This window comes from Lipophrys pholis, assembly GCF_963383615.2.
Source record: "Lipophrys pholis genome assembly, chromosome: 10".
Taxonomy (NCBI): domain Eukaryota; kingdom Metazoa; phylum Chordata; class Actinopteri; order Blenniiformes; family Blenniidae; genus Lipophrys; species Lipophrys pholis.
This window is the reverse complement of record NC_137640.1, coordinates 395,582-418,440: the sequence shown is the minus strand read 5'-3', so window position 1 is coordinate 418,440 and position 22,859 is coordinate 395,582. Positions and strand designations below refer to the sequence as shown.

General features: G+C 48.7%; 2 protein-coding genes across 5 annotated transcripts; both read right to left on the bottom strand.

Moving 5' to 3' along the window:
- Positions 1 to 1,097: 1,097 nt before the first annotated feature.
- On the bottom strand, positions 1,098 to 8,579 carry lmnb2 (lamin B2). Of its 4 annotated transcripts, none has more exons than XM_080473001.1 (11): positions 8,262 to 8,579; positions 4,540 to 4,676; positions 3,727 to 3,883; positions 3,127 to 3,351; positions 2,965 to 3,036; positions 2,118 to 2,464; positions 1,846 to 2,041; positions 1,608 to 1,715; positions 1,411 to 1,530; positions 1,258 to 1,332; positions 1,098 to 1,184 (listed from the first exon to the last, which is right to left on the bottom strand). In XM_080473001.1, the coding sequence occupies exons 1-11, from the start codon at positions 8,433 to 8,435 to the stop codon at positions 1,149 to 1,151; spliced, it is 1,647 nt and encodes a 548-aa protein (XP_080329127.1). In that variant the 5' UTR covers positions 8,436 to 8,579; the 3' UTR covers positions 1,098 to 1,148. The 4 variants fall into 4 exon arrangements, with proteins under 4 accessions (XP_080329127.1, XP_080329129.1, XP_080329126.1 ...); XM_080473003.1 differs by having other exon boundaries at positions 1,100 to 1,184; positions 1,267 to 1,332; XM_080473000.1 differs by having other exon boundaries at positions 1,101 to 1,187.
- A 673-nt stretch (positions 8,580 to 9,252) lies between these two features.
- Positions 9,253 to 22,604, bottom strand: LOC308115462 (cadherin-2-like). The gene is made up of 15 exons (XM_080472999.1): positions 22,408 to 22,604; positions 20,303 to 20,420; positions 16,562 to 16,779; positions 16,339 to 16,491; positions 16,047 to 16,202; positions 15,811 to 15,955; positions 15,551 to 15,723; positions 14,379 to 14,516; positions 14,096 to 14,281; positions 13,167 to 13,420; positions 12,137 to 12,519; positions 11,683 to 11,916; positions 10,809 to 10,948; positions 10,538 to 10,690; positions 9,253 to 10,448 (listed from the first exon to the last, which is right to left on the bottom strand). The coding sequence occupies exons 1-15, from the start codon at positions 22,453 to 22,455 to the stop codon at positions 10,239 to 10,241; spliced, it is 2,709 nt and encodes a 902-aa protein (XP_080329125.1). The 5' UTR covers positions 22,456 to 22,604; the 3' UTR covers positions 9,253 to 10,238.
- Between the last annotated feature and the right edge of the window lie 255 nt (positions 22,605 to 22,859).

Here is a 22,859-nt window from a genome sequence, read left to right as displayed (position 1 = left end):
GAGACGGTACCGATATTCGAGTGATATCAGGCTGACGGTACAGATACCACGATGATATAACGCCATTATAAAAATATTACCAAAACCACCAATACTACACAGTTATCACTTTAACCTGGTCACTAACGAGAGGTTTACATTTCCACACCAACACTTCATTTAAAAAAAATAAAAATGCTAAAATTAGAAAAGAAACATCGCCATGGTAACGAGACATTTCAACAAAAGCATAAAAATGACACGTTTTCACCTGAAGCATCGTGGAAATGCAAAATTTTACTGAAATCAAAACGTAAAAGTTGTGATGAAAAGGTGAACCTCTTTGTTTTAATGTGACGCTGTTCATGGAATCCAAACGATATGTGGCGTCCCTCAGGGTCCCTGTCCAGGTCCTCTTTACGTGTGACTGACTGATATGTGGCGTCCCTCAGGGTCCCTGTCCAGGTCCTCTTTACGTGTGACTGACTGATATGTGGCGTCCCTCAGGGTCCCTGTCCAGGTCCTCTTTACGTGTGACTGACTGATATGTGGCGTCCCTCAGGGTCCCTGTCCAGGTCCTCTTTACGTGTGACTGACTGATATGTGGCGTCCCTCAGGGTCCCTGTCCAGGTCCTCTTTACGTGTGACTGACTGATATGTGGCGTCCCTCAGGGTCCCTGTCCAGGTCCTCTTTACGTGTGACTGACTGATATGTGGCGTCCCTCAGGGTCCCTGTCCAGGTCCTCTTTACGTGTGACTGACTGATATGTGGCGTCCCTCAGGGTCCCTGTCCAGGTCCTCTTTACGTGTGACTGACTGATATGTGGCGTCCCTCAGGGTCCCTGTCCAGGTCCTCTTTACGTGTGACTGACTGATATGTGGCGTCCCTCAGGGTCCCTGTCCAGGTCCTCTTTACGTGTGACTGACTGATATGTGGCGTCCCTCAGGGTCCCTGTCCAGGTCCTCTTTACGTGTGACTGACTGATATGTGGCGTCCCTCAGGGTCCCTGTCCAGGTCCTCTTTACGTGTGACTGACTGATATGTGGCGTCCCTCAGGGTCCCTGTCCAGGTCCTCTTTACGTGTGACTGACGCGAACACAAACCAATAACGTAGAATTTTGTGTAAAAGTTGTTTTATTGAGTAGAAAACGAGTGGAGAGAAGACTCTTCACATGAGGACACACTCTCGGGACGCCGCCGCCTCCTGCTGGGAAAGTTTCATGTTACAGAAAGAAAAAGTTTGTGTATAAAAAAGCAGTAAACATGAGAGGAGTTACCGTCTGCACCTCCTGCTGCTCCTCGTCTCCGTTCACCTCCTCCTCCGATTGGCTGACGGTTCTCCTGGAGACTTCCTGTAGGGGGCGGAATCAGACAGGAATTGGGCAGAGTCAGAGAGGAGGGGCAGTTATAGGAGGTGGGGGGGCATGTACCTCTCCGTCGGCGTCCACCAGCCAGGTGATGATGTCACTTCCTGTCCCCCAGGAGCTCTGGCTCTTCCACAGCAGGTCAGTAGGGGGGCGGTGGGCGGAGCCAGAGTCAGCTGACCACACCTGTGACATCATCAGGGGGGTAATTAGATCTAGAATTGGAGGGGGTGGGGTAATTAAACCGGGAGGGTTGTTCTCACCGTGACGGAGCACCCCCCCCCCAGGACAAACCGGGGGGAGAACTTGTAGGAGACCTGGTCTTGCTGGTCCACCTGCCGGTTTAGCCTCCAGTTCCCCAGGGGACAGTCCTGTGGGGGGGGGGGGGGACGGGGACAAAACAGTTAGAGGGTGGGTACGGACGGACACACACACACACACACACACACACACACACACACACACACACACACACACACACACACACACACACACACACACCTGGTCTGACTCGTTGACCAGCGTCACGTAGTTCCCTTCCAGGTCAGTGGGGGCGATACTGAACCCCCCGCTGCCCTTGCTGCTGGAGTCAACCCCCTGAAGCCCCGCCTCCATACGCCGCCGCTTGGATGAGTGGGTTGAGCCAAGAAGCCGGGACACGCCCCCCCGAGCCGGAGGACTGGGAGACAAGTTGAGTCTGGAAGAGAAGAGAATGGAACCCTGGAGCCTGAAGGAGGACTGGTGGAGGGACTGGAAGGTGAGGCGGGTCGTACCGGGTCTCCTCGCCCTCCAGCAGTTTGCGATACGCGTTGATCTCCATGTCGAGCGCCAGTTTGACGTCCAACAGCTCCTGGTACTCGTTGATGTGGGCGTCCATCTTGTTCCGCAGCTCTTTAAGCTCCGCTTCCTTCTCCTCCAGCAGGCGGCGCTGCCTCTCACGCTCCGTCGCCAGCGCCGCCTCAAGCTGCCGGGTCTGGTCCTCCGACTGGACCAGCAGCTTCTGGACCGAGTCCAGCTGCAGGACAAGGTTCTGGACCCGGGTCTGAGAGTCCGCAAGCTCCTCGCGCACCGACGCCACCGTCTGGTCGCTGAGCTGCGACGATGAGCGAGCGTTCTGGAGCTAACGGGGAACGACATGGGGAGAACACGGTAACAACATGTCAAGAGCACGAAGCTCGTTAAGAGCACGGAGCTCGTTAAGAGCACGGAGCTCGTTAAGAGCACGGAGCTCGTTAAGAGAACGGAGCTCGTTAAGAGCTTGGAGCTCGTTAAGAGCACGAAGCTCGTTAAGAGAACGGAGCTCGTTAAGAGCTTGGAGCTCGTTAAGAGCACGAAGCTCGTTAAGAGCACGGAGCTCGTTAAGAGGACGGAGCTCGTTAAGAGCACGGAGCTCGTTAAGAGAACGGAGCTCGTTAAGAGCTTGGAGCTCGTTAAGAGAACGGAGCTCGTTAAGAGCTTGGAGCTCGTTAAGAGCACGGAGCTCGTTAAGAGCTTGGAGCTCGTTAAGAGGACGGAGCTCGTTAAGAGGACGGAGCTCGTTAAGAGGACGGAGCTCGTTAACACAGAAAAAGCTAAAAAGGGTAAAAAGACGATACCAGTGAAGTGTGAAGTTATCGGTACCTTGGACTGGAAGGTATTCTGCAGGTCCTCCCTGTAGACCGCCACCTGCTCCTCGTGCTGCTGCCGCAGCTCCTGCAACACAGTTAGCATAGCATTAGCATTACATCAGCATTAGCAATACTTGGACTCATACTCATGGCGACACAGTTAGCATTAGCGTACCTGCAGGGCGCTAGCCAGCTTGGACTCGTACTCCTCACGGACTCCAGAGTCCAGCTCCAGCACAGTGGACTGGTGGACTCGTCGGGACTCCAGCAGTTCCTGGTCGTAGACGGTCTTCTGGAACTGGATCTCCTCGCTGAGCGACTGGCAGCGGTTCTCCAGGTCCACCCGCATCAGAGTCTCTGCCTCCAGTTGTCGCTTAGCAACGGCGTGCCCGTCCTCCGCCTGCAGCCAATCATCCACTTCGTTCAACATCGTGACGTCTCACATCATTTCTCACATTTTTAATCATTTTAAACAATTAAAAACTTTGGATTTGATTTCAGTTTGACGATTTCTAAAGCTAATTTTGACACGTAAGCATTTTAACAATCGGGAAAAAAATAAAATGTAAATTTTTTTTTGAAACTTATCACAATATTATGCCAAACATTAAAATAAATAAATCGTTAGTCAAAAATTGTCAAAACACTAAAATGTCACAAATCCTTAAAAAAATGTCACACACACACACACACACATGCACACACAGACACACACACACACACACACACACACACACACACACACACGCACGCACGCACACACACGCACACACACCTTGGCCAGGGAGGTCTTGAGGTCCTGGTTCTCTGAGACCAGCGCAGCGTTCTGGCTCTGGGCGGTGGCCAGCGAGGCCTCGCTGGTGTTCAGGTGTCCCTCCAGAGCAGTGGCCCGAGACACGGCCGCCGCCAGCTCGCCCTCCTTCTTCTTCAGGCTGCAACGACACACCAGCACCACGTCACTTTCTTTCATTTAGTTTGAAAACAAAAACAAAACTTCAGAATTTTGTATCTTTCAACAGTTTTTTTCAAGGTTTTTTTTTTCTTCATATTTTGTTCAAATTCGATCCGTTTGTCAAAACATGTAAGTGATTTTTTCCAACCCCCCGGCTGAGGGGTCAACTCAGTAGAGAAATGTTCCAAAGGGGATTAATAAAGTAATCAAGTACGAGTAATGAAGTAAAACAATTTATTTCATGTTAAGAATTTATCTTCCCTGAGATTCTTGCAATTTGTTCAAACATTTTTATATTTTATGTTTTTTTATCCATTTCAAGTACAAAACTAATATATTACATTTTTGTCTTATTTATTTTTACAATTTTAGTATATTTAATAATAATAATTTAGTTCATTTAATTTGTAAGTTTTTATCATTTAAACTTTTGTAAAAGATATTTTTTGGGGCCATTTTAGTTTATATACTTTCAATAATTTTTTTAGCTAAAAGTAAAAAAGTTTAGTAAAATTTGTATTAATCTGAAGTTAAGAAAAATTCCGTTACATTTCCTCATTTTAATATTTTTTATATTTGTTTTTTATTCATCAGATTTTGTAATGTCACGCCCATCCTTGGCGCCGACGTTCTTACCTTTTGGAAGCTTCCTCCAGCTCCGACTCGGCTTTTCCCAGTTCGATCTGCAGTCGTGCTCGATCCTTCGCCGTCTCGTCGAGAACGCGACGGGCGTCCGCGAGCTCAGACTCGTACAGAGACTTCAGCCCAGAAACCTAAACAATTCCACAGTCGTAAAAAAACATGTAACGTTTGGAAACTTTGGCCAAATTCTGCCATATTTCTAAAAATGTCTGACTTCCTGTTGAGGTTCCAGAAGCTGCCCCCGGGGGCTGTTTAGCGTGTCGTGGTGTGTTACATGTGCGTACCGAGTTTCAGAGCCGTTGGAGAAACGTGATCTAGAAAATGTGTAAATTTGGATGAAAATTGGCCAAGAATACTGTTAAAGAATGTAAATCGCGTTGCTGTCGTAAAATATATATTTTTAATGTATCAGTCATATTCCAATCATGTTTAGCATGTAGCATTGCTACTGTGTTAGCCCCAGAACTCTCTAGCGTGTAGCATGTTGCACAAGTTAAATCGTTGCTTCACAGAAGTATGCCCACGGCGAGGGGGCGTGGCCTGTGGTGAGGGGGCGTGGCCTCCGAGTTCGCACAGCGTCTTGTCGGAGTATGAAATTTCCTGACGAAGATGTTTTAGAGCCCATAGGGCGGGACTTAAATTGAGGAGTAGAATTCTAATTAGGCCCGTAGAGAGACAGCCGTCTGTCTGTATGGGGTCCTCACCAGTTAGTCTGTATAGGGTCCTCACCAGTTAATCTGTATGGGGTCCTCACCAGTTAGTCTGTATGGGGTCCTCACCAGTTAGTCTGTATGGGGTCCTCACCAGTTAATCTGTATGGGGTCCTCACCAGTTAGTCTGTATGGGGTCCTCACCAGTTAATCTGTATGGGGTCCTCACCAGTTAATCTGTATGGGGTCCTCACCAGTTAATCTGTATGGGGTCCTCACCAGTTAGTCTGTATGGGGTCCTCACCAGTTAATCTGTATGGGGTCCTCACCAGTTAATCTGGAACACGCGAGCGACACTTATTATAGCAAAATGTGGAATGTTACCAACAAGCTTTGACTGTTAGCACATTAAGGATTTTTTTGATATTTTAATGTTTAACAACTTTTGTGTTTTAACAACATTTGGCACGTTAAACTTAACAATTTTTTAAATTTTTGTGTTTTATTTATATTTGAAATGTTTGCGTTTCAACGATTTGACATTTTTGCGTTTTAACAATTTTTTAATGTTAGCATTTTTAAAACTCCCGATTCACAGTTTTAATGATTTTTGACCATCCACCCATCCATCCATCCATCCACCCACCCACCCACCCACCCACCCATCCATCCATCCATCCATCCATCCATCCATCCACCCACCCACCCACCCACCCATCCACCCACCCACCCATCCATCCATCCATCCACCCACCCACCCACCCACCCATCCATCCATCCATCCATCCATCCATCCACCCACCCACCCACCCACCCACCCATCCATCCATCCATCCATCCATCCATCCACCCACCCACCCACCCACCCATCCATCCATCCATCCATCTTCTTTTTGACATTTTAGCATTTGCAAGACAGGTAGAATTCAAATCAGGCATGTAGAAGGACAACCGTCTGTCTGGGGTCCTCAACACCTAATCTGCAACACACCAGCTGCACTTAATAATAGAACAAAACGTTTTGATCATGCTTTCATTGTTAAAACCTTTAAATTAATAATTGATGCTGATATTGTAGCTCCATCAGGCACTACTTTATCACGACGGCGCTCACAGCTGCAGGTGTTTAGGATTAATTAGTGACCCACTTCCTGTAAAGTCCTGTGTTGCAGCTAGTAAAAGCAGACATTTAAAACCCAATGTTTTAATGATTTTGCCATTTTAGCGTTTTAACAATTTTGGACATTTTAGTGGTTTAACGATTTTCGAAATGTTAGCATTTTAAAAACTGTTGACATTAGTAACAATTTGTTAGTGTGGTGGGGCAATACTGCAGGGGCAATACCTGCAGGGGCAATACTGCAGGTGCAGGCAGCCACATAATCAGGGCCAGGCTATTTAAGACAGGTGCTCCCCTTTGTTCTCTCTCTGCTTCCTGGTCTCTGTTCCTGCTGTGGCTGCTCCCCCAGCGTGGTTGGAGGGCAGTGGGTGCTCCCCCAGCGTGGTTGGAGGGCAGTGGCTGCTCCCCCAGCGTGGTTGGAGGGCAGTGGGTGCTCCCCCAGCGTGGTTGGAGGGCAGGGCCTGTGTTGCAGCCCTCTCCTCTCTGTATTTAAGGAATTAGCTAATGCCCCATACCAGAGGTGGTCCTCCTGCCATGTGACCACTGCTGTTTGGTCTTAGTTTGATTTAGTTTCGGTTCCTGTGTTTACCAACTGGGTTACTTTACTTTCTTTTTCTTTCTGTTGTATTGAGTTCTTTACGTTCTAGAGCTGAGTGTCAGGATGTGGAGCGTCGAGGCTCCTGTGGTGAGGTCCCTTCACTTGGTTTTCTGCATGTGAGTCCACACCCAGGGACACTTTGTAGACTGCACCAGTTTGATGTGAGGATTGCTGTGAGCTTGCTGAGTTGCACTAAGGTGAGTAGTGGTGGCACCCCTGGACACTCCTCCCTGTAGTCTGCCTCTCCACACGTGGCGCCGGCCCGGTTTGGTTCTTTTTGTTTTGGATTGAATTTTACATTGAGATTTCTTAACCTGTAATTGTAATAAAACAAGACTTTTATTCCACTGTTTTTCTTAGAGTTGTCTCTTAACCCTTCTGTTTTCCACAGTTCCAGTCCCTGCTGGTTCTGTTCTGTTTATTAAAAATAAAACTATTTGATTTACTCCTAAAATTACGTCTCTGTCTTCCAGAATGAACCTGGGTGCCTGTTGATCTATTGTTCAGACACTTTTATAGTAAAACTAGTATTTCCTGGGGTACCATCCCCCAGGTGACGTTGTTTGGCATTTTTCATATTTCCTATTTTAGTACGCAGATTAACAATTTATGACTTTTTTTTTTTAAAGATTTTAACATGTTGGCCTTTAAATGATTTTTGACATGTTAGCATTAACGATTTGACATTTTAACATGTTGGCCTTTTAACGAGTTTTGACATTTTAGTTAATTTTTATATTCAATTTTATTTGTAAAGCGCTAAATCACATCAACAAACATCTCAACGCGCTCTTACAATGACAGTACAACAGAACCCAACTAATATTAGTGTCTTCTCAATTTGACATTTTTAAACCATCTTTGAAGTGAGCATTTTAAAGAGTGTGTTAATGACTTGACATTTTAACGAGTTTTAGTGTTTTCGGGACAGGTAGAATTCTAATCAGGCAAGTAGACGGACGGACGTCCGTCTGTCTGGGGTCCTAACCAGCTAATGCGCTGCGAGTTTACTATTACAACAAAATGTGGAACGTTACTCTTATTAAACGTTTACATCAATAATTTACGTTGAAACACGGAGAATTGTTGCTCCATCGCGCGCTACTTTGTCACGTCATAGCCCGCAGCTGCAGGTGTTTCATATTAACTGGTGTCTGTGTTAAGTGGTGACCCATTTCCCGTGTGATTGTTAGGGTTAGGGTCAGTCAAGCAGACGTTGAAAACCCGCCGGTCACTTGTTAACACGGACACCTGTTAATCCGAAACACCCACCTCGGTTCCTTCCCTTAACGGGCTCAGTTCTCTCCCCGGCGGGGCTCGGTTCCCTCCCCGACGGGCCTCCACTCACCTCCCGGGTGGTCACCTCCTCCTTCTCGGACACTTTGACCTGCAACCGGCCGTTCTCCAGCTCCAGCGCCCGGACCCGCTCGATGTAAACCGCCAGTCGGTCGTTGAGCTGTTGCAGGTCCTGCTTCTCCCGCAGTCGCGAGATCCGCGTCGGGGAAAGCGGTGTGGAGGCCATTACGGGTCCGGTCGAAGCGGTAGCGGGGTGGAAAGCGACTCTGAGCCCGGAAGAGGAGCGATTAAACCCGCGGAGCGCAGAGAAGAGTCTCAGCCTCTTGATGAATGGATGAAAAACCTCATCCAAGATGGCCGATACCCGCAGCAACCCGCCAAAACGCTTCCGGTGCCTCTGTTGCCTACTGAGAGCACGGTGGAAAATGAGGGACTGGAAATTAAATGGATTAAAATTCCATTTTAAAAACGCATACATTTCAATATCAAAGACACGTAAACGATTTTGGATGTATTGGTGTTTTAACGATTTTTGACAAGCATTTAATTAGGGGTCAACGTTTAGCGGTTGACCCCTAACGGTTGACCTTCAGCTGTTGACCTCTAATGGGATTAGTATAAACTTTGAGCCCTATGTAATTTAGTCATTATTAGTTAGTCGCCAGAAGTCAGTCTTTAGCAATTAGCCACTTGTTAGCCATTAGCAGTTAGCCTTTTACCTCTAGCAGTTAACCGCTAAGGGCACTAGAACAAACTTTGAAGCCTGTGTCATTGAGCCACTAACGGTAAGCCATTAGTGATTAGTCTCTCGCAGTTAGTCATTACTGGTTAGCCATTGGTCTTTAGTGGTTAGCCGTTAGTGGTTATTCACTAATGGGACATGTATTAACTGTGAACCAATGTAATTTAGTCATAAGCCGTAAGTCTTTTGCACTTAGCCATTAGCGGTTAGCCTTTAGGGTGGTGACTCCTTCAAGGTTTGAATGTTGTGTGTGCGAGTGTTGAGCAAAGCTTTTAATAAACTAAAGTTTTTCGATAATAAAATGATAAAAACATGCAAAAACCTTTTAATTTGTAATCAAATGACACGTATACAAGGATCGACTGTGTTAGCATGTTCAAACCACAATGAGAGAAAAGTTACAATCTGTACACGCTAAAGTTTACAGTTTGAGAACGCAGATCGTCGGCAAACAAACTAAACTTTACAGTTTTTTCTTCTTCGGAATCCACAACAGCAGTGTCGACGAGTTAGCATTGCTACGAAACGACGACCGGCGACGCCCCGTTTATGCAAGATTTTCACGAGAAAACTCAAAAGTAACATAGCATTGTTTTTAGGTCCGTTTACGCAGGGATAAAGCAACTTTCTGGAAAAAAAAAGTCCTCCATGTCAACAGCTTCATTTTCAGCATTTCTGCCATTTGCATGGAAATGGACGAGGTTTTCAAAATGTCGTTATGGAAACACAAAACTTTTCTCAAAACAAAAATGTGAAGATTTTGCGTTTTTTTTTACTACAACATTGTCGTGGGAATGCAAAACTTTTTGTTTACGAAAACGCAGAAACAATGTGTTTTTACATGTGACGTCAAGCAAACGCAAAACAACATAAATGAAATGTCATGGAATAGGAAAACTCCCAAAACAAACGCAAAAATTGTGTTTTCACTTGTAACATGATACCCCACCCCCACCCCCACCCCACAAAAACAGAATAATTATGTGTTTTTAATTGAAATGTTTTGTGTTAATGTGAAACGTTTTAAAAACAAAATGCTACCAAAGTTTTGCTTCTTCACATGGAAACATCGTGATGTAACCATTACAGAATGAAGACGTAACAATCACCACCCCCCCAAAAAAAAGTACAAAAAGGCACATTTGCGCCTAGCGCCGCCGTCCCGTGAGATTCAAGCGTAGACGAGCGTGTGGAAAATCCGTCCGAGCTGCTAGCGTTCCGTGCCCGTCGCTGGGTGTCCTCCGATGTACATCCCAAGGTTTGAGCCTGTTGGGGCTGGGGGCGGGGCTAGTCATCACCACCGCCATAAAGGTCAGCTAGCTTGCGAAAGCGCGGCCCCCAGTCGGCGAGGTAGTCGTAGTCCTGCTCGCCGTTACTGGAGGCGGTGGAGTGCAGTGAACTGAGCGTCCCGGCGGTGGAGCCGCCGCCCTCATAGTCGAACACCAGCAGTGAATCGTAGGGAGGCGCAGCTGGGTCGTTATCGGCCGCCGCCAGACCCTGGAGCCAAAGAAAAGACACGTTATAGGAGTACCGAGTGTGTGTGTGTGTGTGTGTGTGTGTGTGTGTGTGTGTGTGTGTGTGTGCACCTCGTGGATGAAGTCTCCGATGTCCCCGGCGTGCGGTGGCGGTGGGTATGTGTGGTCGTGGTGCAGTGGACGCTCGTCCAGACGACGCACGCCGACCTTCAGCACCTCGGAGTCGACGGCGTCCGGCTGCTGGAGCTGACTGAGGTCATAGTCCTACACACACACACACACACACACACACACATTAATATACACACACACTAATGCACACACCACGGGTCAGTGTGTATTAATGTGTGTAGTACAGTGTGTAGTACAGTGCAGTGAGTACCTGGTCCTCCTCCCCTCCCCCCTCCTCGTCGTACTTCAGGATATTGTCTCTGACGTCGTCGTCGGCGTCGATCAGCTGCTGCTTGTTGTGATGAGCAGCGTGACGTCGTTTCATCCACATGACGAAGGTCAGAACCAGAACTGAGGAACAGATCGAACCCATTCGTTTATTTTAACTTCATTTGATAATTGTTTTGTTTATAATTAAATAAATTCATGAAAAGATATTTCTCAATTGTTTCTTAAGAATGAAATAATTAAACTGATGTACATTTTGTTTGTAATTACATTAAAAAATGACTTGAAAATTACAATTAAAATTAATACATAATTAAAAACAATGATTAATTAAAATTATTATTTATATAATAAATTTTACTGTTCTTTAGTAAAATGAATAAAAATAACATTTGATTTTTGAAAATGAATTATACTTTTACAAAATGTTGATAATTTATCAATAATAATTAAATCATTGAGGAACTATTAATTCAATTAGTAAGTTAAATGAAATCATACAATTCCTCAAAGTATTTAGTATTTAATCATTAAAATAGACAAAAAATATTGAATTAATGAATGAATAATTCTTTATTTATTTATTTATTCAATTCATTACATTTATTATATTATTAATTCTATTTATTTAATTATTGAAATTAAAAATGTATCATTTAATTCATTAAGTTTTTTTTATTTATAAGTTATTTATTTGTTATTTATCTTTTAAATTGTATCAATTTATTTAATTAATTGTTATTAATTGTATTTATTATTCAAAACGAAGTGAATTTCATTTGGTCACAAACGTTATAACCTCTCGTTGCTCTTGTCTCGTTTCCGTGGAAACCGTTTCCGTGTTGACGGGAACTCACCCAGCAGGAAGACGATGCAGACGAGGACGGCGACAACACCGCCGGCGCCGAGCCCTGCGGCGACGACACGTTCCACGTCCACGCAGTCGCCGTGGCGATCGCAGCGACACACTCTGACCAGCAGGAGCGACGTGTCGGACATCGGAACGGCTCCCGAGTCCGTGATCGTCACGGGAACTTCGTACACCCCGCTAGCCAGCGAGCCGACCCGCAGGCGCAGCTGAGCGAAGTCGCCTGCAGAAGAAAACGTAGAGCGAAGTCGTAGCTGAGGCGAACACACTTCGTACAAAACGTTGGAAAAACGCTACGTTTTCAAGTTTTTTATGAAAATATAAAAACGGCAAACTTTTTAACAAAGACGTAAAAACAACGTGTTTTCACTTGAAACCAGAAACGTTTCGTTAACGAAAGCAAACTGAGGCGTTTTCTCTTGGAACGTGAAACTTATACGAACCGTTGACGCGGTGCAGCGTCCAGTTGCGCCGGACGTCAGCGGGACGGCTAGCCAGCTCGAAGGCGAAGGGGCCGGCGTTGGGCGCCAGGTCGGGGTCGCTGGCTGTGATGTCGACGGTGGTTGCGTGGGGGCGGGGCGTCTCGCACACCTCCACCTCTTGAGGCAAGACGTAGGGAGCGTTGTCGTTGATGTCCAGGAGATACATCTGGAGCGTGCCCGTGCCGCTAGCTGGCGGGATTCCGTTATCGGACGCCATGATGGTGACGTTGTAGACGTTGTTCCTGACGTACGGAGACTCGCGATCGAGGACGGCGACGGTGGAAATCCTCCCGTTAACCGAGTCAATAGCAAGCCAGCCGGCAGGATCGAGCAACATCGAGTATCTGAGAGAGGGAGGGGGGGAGGGATAGAGGAAGGGAGGGAGGGAGGGAGGGAGGGAGGGAGGGAGGGAGGGAGGGAGAGAGAGAGAGAGGAGGGATAGAGAGGGGGGGGTAGAGGGAGGGAGGGAGGGAGGGAGGGAGAGAGACAGACAGAGAGAGGGGGAGAGAGAGAGGGAGGGAGAGAAAGAGAGGAGGGAGGGAGGGAGGGAGGGAGAGAAAGAGAGGAGGGATAGAGAGGGGGGGTAGAGGGAGGGAGGGAGGGAGGGAGGGAGAGAGACAGACAGACAGAGAGAGGGGGAGAGAGAGAGGGAGGGAGAGAGAGAGGGAGGGAGAGAAAGAGAGGAGGGAGGGAGGGAGGGAGAGAAAGAGAGGAGGGAGAGAGGGAGAGAGGAGGGATAGAGAGGGGGGGAGACAGACAGAGAGAGGGGGGAGGGAGAGAGACAGAGGGAGAGAGAGAGGGAGAGAGGGGGGGAGGGAGGGAGAGAGAGGCAGGGAGAGAGAGGCAGGGGGGGGGGGGAGAGGCAGAGAGGGGGGGGGGAGAGAGAGAGAGAGAGAGAGAGAGAGAGAGAGGTTAGGCTTTTCTCAAACTAAACATCTAACTGTTGGACTGTTGTTGACTCTGCGTAGCTCGCGTCACCTAGCTTACTTACCGGATGTTTTGCCTCATGTAGCGGTCGGGATCCTGCGCGGTGAACGTCGTTAGCAGCGAGCCGGCGGGAAGCCCCTCCTCCAGCTTGACGGACTTCGGATTTGGGCTGAACTCGGGACTCTCGTTGACGTCCAGGATTCGTACGGAGACGGTGCACGTGGACTGGCGGGGGAGGGGCACCCCGCGTGCTAGCGGGACCTCATTCTCCGCCTCCACCGTTAGCGTGAAAGAGCGAGTTAGCTCGAAGTCCACAGGCTAGAGGAGAACAACGTCAAAAGTTAAAAAACGACAAAGTAGAAACAATCCAGACTGCTAGCTATGATCACTACGAAATAGATTTTTATTACGGGGAGAGAAATTCTGAACTTAACCGCTGTGATGAAACTAAAGTAGCTAAAAATGCTAGTCGCAAGATACAACAATCCAGTCCGACAAACCCCCATAGCTAACTGTTAAAATTGAAAAAAACAACCTATATTCTTTGTTAAACATACTTCTTAAAAGTAGCGACATGACGCGATCCGAGGTATCTCCATGTTAACAAGAAAGCTAATATGCTAACAGAAATCGATGCGTTTTTACATGAACTGTCATCGTGGAAATGCAAAACTTTTCAAAAACTAAAACACAAAAGTACGAAACTTTTCTTTAACGTAAAAGTAAAAACACGTTTTTAATCAAAGCGTTGTCGTGGAAACGCAAAACTTTTCTTTAACCAAAACATAAAAAAGATTGTAAACGTTGTCGTGGAAACCCAAAACGTTTCTTTGACAAAATATAAAAATGCTAAACTTCTTTAACAAAGATGTAAAAGACGCGTTTTCACTTGAACAGTTGCCGTAGAAACGGGATCCGAGGCTCAAGCTGATGCTAACATGAAAGCTCGGTACCCGCTATCTACCTAGCCTGGAAGCCGTTTATTGTCGTTACCTTGACGACGGTGACCAGGCCCTCGTTGGTTGACGGGTCGGTAGGGACGGAGAAGTGTCCTGATGGGTCGCCGGCGACGATGCGGAAAACGGCGCTCCACGCCGCCGTGTGCGGCTGATCTTTGTCCGTCACGGTCAGATTAGCCACGATTGCGTTCACGCGGTTCTCGTGAACTTCTCCGAAGAACTGCGGGGGAAAAATGAGACAGCTCCTGGTTCTGTGAGTGCCTTTTTCTGCGAGGGGCCTGGTTCTGCGGGGGCCTGGTTCTGCAGGTCGTACTCACACTGTCGGTTGTGAACTCCGGAGGATTGTCGTTAACGTCGGTCGTCCTGACGATCGCCGTCGCCGTGTTGGACAAACCGTACGTCGGGTTTCCCTCCATGTCAGTCGCCTGGATGATCAGCGTGTACTGGGTCACTTTCTGTGAAGAAAAAACAACGGCCACCAAGTTTTTTAATAATTCGTACAAACTTGTGATCCAGCGGATGAAGATATTACCTATCGTAGCCCTGGTGCCGTTTCCACGGCGACGTTTTTAACTCTATGTCCTCACTGAACATACCAGGAGGAGCAGCGGTCCGCTGCAGGAGAACCCAACACACACACACTACAATACCCACAATGCCTTGAGTCCGTCTCAACTACGGCAGCCCCAGTAGGTCTAAATACACAACACGCACGCTGCTGTAAAGCGGTGTCGGGTGTCGGGTGTCGGGTGTCGGTGGCACTTTTATGAGTACGAGTACTCATGCCTGGTATCGAACCGATACCCGACACTGGTATCGGTGCATCCCAAGTATCATGTATTTTTATTATATGGGTCAAGAACAAATCAAATCCTCTTCCTCCTCCTCCTCTTCCTCTTCCTCCTCCTCCTCTTCCTCGTCCTCCTCCTCCTCCTCTTCCTCCTCTTCCTCGTCCTCCTCCTCTTCCTCCTCTTCCTGCTCAGTCAACTTTTTTTCTGAACCATAAAAACTTATGAAACTTCGGGATTAAAAAGTGAAAATAACAAATACGTTGTTTTACTTTTAAAAAGCGTCACTTAATCCGTTAAAGTTGTTTTTATGTGTTTAAGTCCAGTGACTTTTTAATACGTTCCGGTGACGAGCTCAATGTTGACGGAAGTGAAAAATTCAAAATGGCGGATGAGGAGGAGTTTCCAGACGCCGGAATTTGAGGGAATCCCGAGGGATTACGTGATGCTATCCAATCAGAATGCATGTTTTCTGGGTCGGACGCAGAGCGACACTGACCTATGCGGATCACGAATCAGGAAGAAAATGGCGGCTGCAACTTTCACGTACCTAGAACATAGCCACGATACCATTTCTGGTGTTTTTATGGCGTCTATGTAAACATCGTCTCATTGTTTTCGTTCTAAAAACGTTTCGCGATGCTATCGCGATGCTATCGCGATGCTATCGCTATGCCACACACACACACACACAGACGTACCTCGCGGTCCAGCCCGGTTGCCACAGTGACGATGTCGCCCGTCCTGTTGTTGATGGTGAACATGTTGCTGGACGGACTCTGAGGATTCTGGGAAACGATCCGGTAGCGCAGCATCCCATTGGCTGTCAGTGGATCGTCTCTGTCCACTGCTGTCACGGTCATGACGAAGGAACCTGGACAAACATACACAATGTGTGTGTGTTAGTGTGTGTTAATGTGTTAGTGTGTTAATGTGTGTTAGTGTGTGTGTGTGTGTGTACCGGGTTTGGACCCCTCTGGAATGGTTCCGTTGAACATGGTGTGTGTGAACTCCGGTCGGTTGTCGTTCTGATCAATGACGTTGATCACGATGTCGATGGGGTTCTCCACCTGGTTCCCGTTCAGGTCCACGGCGTGCGCCCTCAGCTGTTAACACACCAAAGGTTCCCGTCCAGGAGAACCGGCGTCGTTTATCATCCAGGACCGGCTGACGCCGCCATGTTGGGTCAATACGTACGTGGAAGTTAGCGATGTGCTCGCGGTCCAGCGGTTTGGTGACTGACAGCTGTCCTGAGATGGGGCTGATGATGAAGACTCCGGTCGGCGGCTGGTCGGCGCCGGGTCCCGTCACGCTGTAACGTAGCATCCGGTTCTTGTCGCGGTCCGATCGGATCTAAACAGCGAGTGAAAACTTAAACATGGATTTCCCTGTGTGTGTGTGTGTGTGTGTGTGTGTGTGTGTGTGTGTGTGTGTGTGTGTGTGTGTGTGTGTGTGTGTGTGTGTGTGTGTGTGTGTGTGTGTGCCCTACCCGGACCAGGTCCTCGGGGAACTGTCCTCGTGAGTTCTCCGGGACGTTGATCGGCGGGATGACCCAATCCCTCTTCACCCGCCGCACGACGCCGCCGTCACCCTCCGCCGCTAGTGTGCCGTGTCGCCATGGAAACAGGACATTCGTTCCACGCTGAGTCACACACACAAACACACAGCGTTGAGTTTCCCTCCGTTTCCATGGAGACAGAGTTGGGTCCTACCTGCTTCGGTCCGGTCCCCCGTGGATCCAGAACCACTCTGGTCCTCCATGACTCTTCGGACCGTGGGTCTCGAGCGTAAACTGCCACCATGACTGTCCTGGTCGCCGCCAGGCTCCGGCGCCGCCGGGCGCGGATCGCACCGTCGCTGCCGATGGCGAAGTGGGTGGAGTCTCCGAGCTGAAGCTCCACCCTCCGTCCACCGCAGTGTGAGAAGGACACTGAGGAAACAGAGTCACACCACCTTAATGATGACTCTGAGGCCTAAAGGTTCACTGCTTCCTTTTTCAATGAAACTGGAGGATGTTTGTGTGTCAGGAATCCCTGAACCCAGAGCGACCAGAGGTGTCAGGACCCAGAGCGACCAGAGGTGTCAGGAGCCAGAGCGACCAGAGGTGTCAGGACCCAGAGCGACCAGAGGTGTCAGGACCCAGAGCGACCAGAGGTGTCTGGAGCCAGAGCGACCAGAGGTGTCTGGAGCCAGAGCGACCAGAGGTGTCAGGACCCAGAGCGACCAGAGGTGTCAGGACCCAGAGCGACCAGAGGTGTCTGGAGCCAGAGCGACCAGAGGTGTCAGGACCCAGAGCGACCAGAGGTGTCTGGAGCCAGAGCGACCAGAGGTGTCTGGAGCCAGAGCGACCAGAGGTGTCAGGACCCAGAGCGACCAGAGGTGTCTGGAGCCAGAGCGACCAGAGGTGTCAGGACCCAGAGCGACCAGAGGTGTCAGGGCTCTTTGGATCCAGCTGAGCCCAGTTAAAGGAAAAAGTACAAAAGAAGGATGTTCCACCGTTTTCAAGCCAAAAAGGGAAAGAAGGAGGATTCTGCTGCCGTCTGCAGTTTTTCATGATGATCGTAGTACTGATAAGAACCATGTGACTGATTCAGAGCAACAGCTGATAAAGACACCGTGAGGAAGAGTCCTGCCAGAGACATATAAAGACACCGTGAGGAAGAGTCCTGCCAGAGACATATAAAGACACCGTGAGGAAGAGTCCTGCCAGAGACATATAAAGACACTGTGAGGAAGAGTCCTGCCAGAGAACCCCCCCCCCCCCCCCCCCCCCCCCACTGCAGGGGGTCCAGACTTACATGAGACTACTTTTCAAACCTTCTTGTTCACTGATGAGCTCCGGTGTTAACCTGGAACTTCAGCTGCTTTTGATTAAAATAACTTTATGTTCAGTAACTAAAACCTCCTCCTGCTGTAACTTCAACAAATTACTATTTTTAGTTTTTTACAAGCTAGAAAATGTTTTGAAACTCTGTTGTGCGTAAAAATTTGGAACAGTGCTTTTTAAGTTTTTTATTTTAGAAAAAAACACTTATCATTGGGTGTGGAGCGTTACGTGTACAGTGAGTTATGTGTACAGTGAGTTACGTGTACGGTGAGTTACATGTACAGTGAGTTACATGTACGGTGAGTTACGTGTACGGTGAGTTACGTGTACAGTGAGTTACATGTACGGTGAGTTACGTGTACAGTGAGTTACGTGTACAGTGAGTTACGTGTACGGTGAGTTACGTGTACGGTGAGTTACGTGTACGGTGAGTTACATGTACGGTGAGTTACGTGTACAGTGAGTTACGTGTACAGTGAGTTACGTGTACGGTGAGTTACGTGTACAGTGAGTTACATGTACGGTGAGTTACGTGTACGGTGAGTTACGTGTACAGTGAGTTACGTGTACAGTGAGTTACGTGTACGGTGAGTTATGTGTACGGTGAGTTACGTGTACAGTGAGTTACGTGTACGGTGAGTTACGTGTACGGTGAGTTACGTGTACGGTGAGTTACGTGTACGGTGAGTTACGTGTACGGTGAGTTACGTGTACGGTGAGTTACGTGTACGGTGAGTTACGTGTACGGTGAGTTACGTGTACGGTGAGTTACGTGTACGGTGAGTTACGTGTACAGTGAGTTACGTGTACAGTGCAGAGCACATATTGTCGGTGTTACGGAATAAAATGAACTTGAGCTCTCTGAACTCCCAGAACCGCCACTGAGCGGTCCGGCTCCCCCAGAGCGCTCCAGAGCAGTCCGGCTCCCCCAGAGCGCTCCAGCTCCCCCAGAGCGCTCCAGAGCGGTCCGGCTCCCCCAGAGCGCTCCAGAGCGGTCCGGCTCCCCCAGAGCGCTCCAGAGCAGGAAACATGTGTTGCCGCTGGAACAGCTGATTGATGCCGGCGGCTACGCTAACGGCTGACGCTCCATCGTCTCAGTGGAAAAGAGCTGAAGGCGCCGGGACCGGGACCGGGACCGGGACCGGGACCGGGACCGTATGATACCACCTGGGCTATATGTTGTGCTATATGTTGTGCTATATGTTGTGCTATATGTTGTGCTATATGTTGTGCTATATGTTGTGCTATATGTTGTGCTATATGTTGTGCTATATGTTGTGCTATACACGTGCAGGACCAGCCTTATTGTATTTAAAGTATGTCAGTGCTGTAGAGAGTCTGTCTGTAGTTCAGATATTTCAGTGTGTAAAAACATCTGCTCGTGGTATTATTGTACACGTTATGAGACTCGTCAATATGTACAAAGATATTTTAATTAAAAGTTTGTTTTCAGCTTCAGATCCTGAAAGTACAGAAAACTCACCAGCGAGTTTCACAACTGGTTGTTGTTGTTTTCAGGTGACTGTTGTACTGACGAGGCCAGTGTGAGGTACTGACCGGAGTTTTTCACCGTTAGAAACACAAATCAAAGTTCTGCTTTCATCTCAAAACAAACAGCAGCGCCCCCTATTGGCCCAGCATGGAAACTGCATCCTTACTGAATCGTTCTGGACCCGTTCACTTGTTTGGGTTTTTTTACGTTGAAAGAGTGTGTGGAGTTTTAATCCCTAATCCGTCATAATCCCAGCTTTTCTTGCTGTTGTTGTTTAGCCTCGCTGTTGCTGCGTTTTCTCCAGAAAAGATCAAAGAAGAAGAAACGGCCATTTTGCATTAACTGTGCATGAGCAAGGCATTATCCATCTGGTATACACTGCAGGCCTGTTACTCCAAACGGAAAGGGGCGTGGCCACGGCACCCAATGAATATCTGATGGTTCGCCATGAAACAGGAAGTGGTGCGAGACTCTGCTCTACATGCTCCGATCTACGTGAAGCGTCCCGTGTCGTCACAGTGCTGCCGTGACGAATCCCACAGGTTTTGAAAAACATCTGTTTCCACGGAAACAATGTAGCTAGCATGTTGGAGGTGTTGGCGCGCCCGCTCAGATCAAAGCGCTATAAACGCTAACAGACCGCTGCGTTTTCAAAACGTTATGTTTTCCTCCACTTCCATGACGACGGAGCGTTTTCAAAAAGTTGCATCGTCAGCGGCTCTGAGCCCCGTTGTCACGGGAACAGACCCTGAAATGCTCCGTCACCGTTCCACTGGAAACGTTGTCGTGGAAACGCAACACTCCTCTTTCATGAAGACGTAAAAAAACAAACAGCAAAACCTTTCGTTTATGAAACGTTGCCATGGAAACGGGGTCTAAGTTAAACAGGATGTTTACAGCGTGCAAAACAAACAAACAAACAAACAAACAAACGGTACCTTCCAGTAAAGCAGGACTAGAGAACACACACACACACACACACACACACACACACACACACGTAATCAGATCAGCGTGCGACAGAAGGAGCACCCAGTCTAATCCAGACTCTTAAACAACCCCCACCCAGATTACCACTGTGTGTGTGTGTGTGTGTGTGTGTGTGTGTGTGTGTGTGTGTGTGTGTGTACTGACCGTTGAAGACCGTCTGTCCCTCTGGCAGCTCCACGTCCGTCTGGACGATGTACTTGTCCTGCGTAAAGCCTCTGATGCACGGAGGCGACCGTCTGGCTCCGCCTCCTGCGACTCGCGCCTAAAAAGTTTTTCACATCAGGAGATGTAGAGTCGTAGAGAAACACCTCGCCGCCGCGTTTTAAGTGAAAACGCATCGTTTGGACATTTTCGTTAAAAGTTCCAGGTTTTCTTTTGTTAAAGAAAAGTTTTGCATTTCCACAACAAAGTTTTGAGTGAAAACATTTTTGCATTTTAATTTCAAAACATTTCTCGTTCATCCATTAAGTGTTTTCAAAATGTTGTTGCGGCTCTGAGCATCGTTGTCATGGTAACAAACCCCAAAATCGGATGCTTTTACGTTGATAAACTTGTGATATCGTCCATTTTTGTTCTTCGGCCAAATTGATTTGTTATATTGAATCGAGCTCGCTCCTGATTGGTCGACTCGTCTTGCCCTGATGTGACCTCAATGGCTCCGCCCACTTTTAATCCCTCATTTCTAAAAGCGCGCGTGTGTGTGTGTGTGTGTGTGTGTGTGTGTGTGTGTGTGTGTGTGTGTGTGTGTGTGTGTGTGTGTGTGTGTCTAGACGCTCATCACCATCAGAATCCATTGACCCAGTTATCTTGCTGCCCTGTTTCCATGGCAACAGATTCGTTTTGGGGTCCGTTTCCTCGACAGCGGTGCTCAGACCCAGTCTCTGAAAACATTTTGTCTCCATGGAAATGGAGGAAAACAATGTTTTTAAAATGCTCCGTCTCCATGCCAACAACAGCACCAACTAGTGGCCCAACGTGGTAACTACATCGTTTTCAACGTTATGGCCGTTTCCATGGAGATGGCCATCATTTTGAAAACATTACAATTTCTTTAACAAGAATGTAAAAACAATTTTTTTGCTTGAAGCGTTGTCGTCAGAAAGCCAAGAGGAAGAGCAGTGTTGTGTGAAGGAGGAACCAGGAGGCACCAGGAGGAACCAGGAGGAACCAGGAGGCACCAGGAGGCACCAGGAGGAACCAGGAGGAACCAGGAGGAACCAGGAGGCACCAGGAGGCACCAGGAGGAACCAGGAGGCACCAGGAGGCACCAGGAGGAACCAGGAGGAACCAGGAGGAACCAGGAGGAACCAGGAGGTACCAGGAGGCACCAGGAGGAACCAGGAGGAACCAGGAGGAACCAGGAGGAACCAGGAGGCACCAGGAGGAACCAGGAGGCACCAGGAGGCACCAGGAGGAACCAGGAGGAACCAGGAGGCACCAGGAGGCACCAGGAGGAACCAGGAGGAACCAGGAGGCACCAGGAGGAACCAGGAGGCACCAGGAGGCACCAGGAGGAACCAGGAGGCACCAGGAGGAACCAGGAGGCACCAGGAGGCACCAGGAGGAACCAGGAGGAACCAGGAGGCACCAGGAGGCACCAGGAGGAACCAGGAGGCACCAGGAGGAACCAGGAGGCACCAGGAGGCACCAGGAGGCACCAGGAGGAACCAGGAGGAACCAGGAGGCACCAGGAGGCACCAGGAGGAACCAGGAGGCTGCCACACTAGAGCACTAACCCTGGTGAACAGGCTCGTGAGCCAAACTTCTGTTTCACTAAGACCTTTCACAACCGTACGTTTTCACTTTGTGGAAAGGCAAAACAACCCAAACATTTTTTAGAAGGAAAACGATCCGACTCGTGTGGTAGTAACGGGCTCCAGAACCGGTCCAACGGGTCCCGCCGCAGTTCATCGCGTTAACAGTGACAATCAAAAACAAAACCTGCGCTGTGTCCGTGAACGCACCACGGCCGCTGCTGTCACACCAATAATGAGGAAAAGAGGAAAACAGACGCAGAACGACGCTTCGACTCGTTTCTAACGTGGTAACGTTTGTAACGGAGGCTCGACCGCGTCTCGAGCTCCGCCGGGATGCGGGATGAGGAGCGGCGGGGAGGCGGGAGGCTCCAGGCCGCCGGAGGAGCGTCGCGGAGCCGCAGCGCCGTCCTCCATCCTCCATCCTCCATCCTCCATCCTCCATCCTCCATCCTCCATCCTCCATCCTCCATCCTCCCGCCGCGGGACACTGACCTGCGGGCCCGCCGCCAGCGCTAGAAGCCCGGGGAGCAGCAGCAGCATCGCGGTGGCTCTTCTCGGTTCTTCGTGGCTCCGCTGGCGGATTAAAAGCCCCGCATCGCTTCGGGAGCTGCGGCGGCTCCTGCCGCGGTGTGTCGCTGAGCTCTGTCCGGCTCAGTGAGCTCGCTCACCCGCCTGCCTCGCTTCGGATCACCGCTGGCTCCCCGGCGCCCTCTGGCGGACACACCGAGTACTGCTCGAGCACTTTATTGATCGATTGATTAAAATCGATCACGTCGACCGAAGAAACACGAGTTGTTTTATTTTTTTTTTTAATTTCCAATTTGACATTTTACATCATCATCATTACCATCATCATCATCATCATTATTGTCATCATATCCTCCTCTTCATCGTCCTCCTCCTCTTCTTCATCACCATCATCGTTTCCATGGAGAGGAAGCATC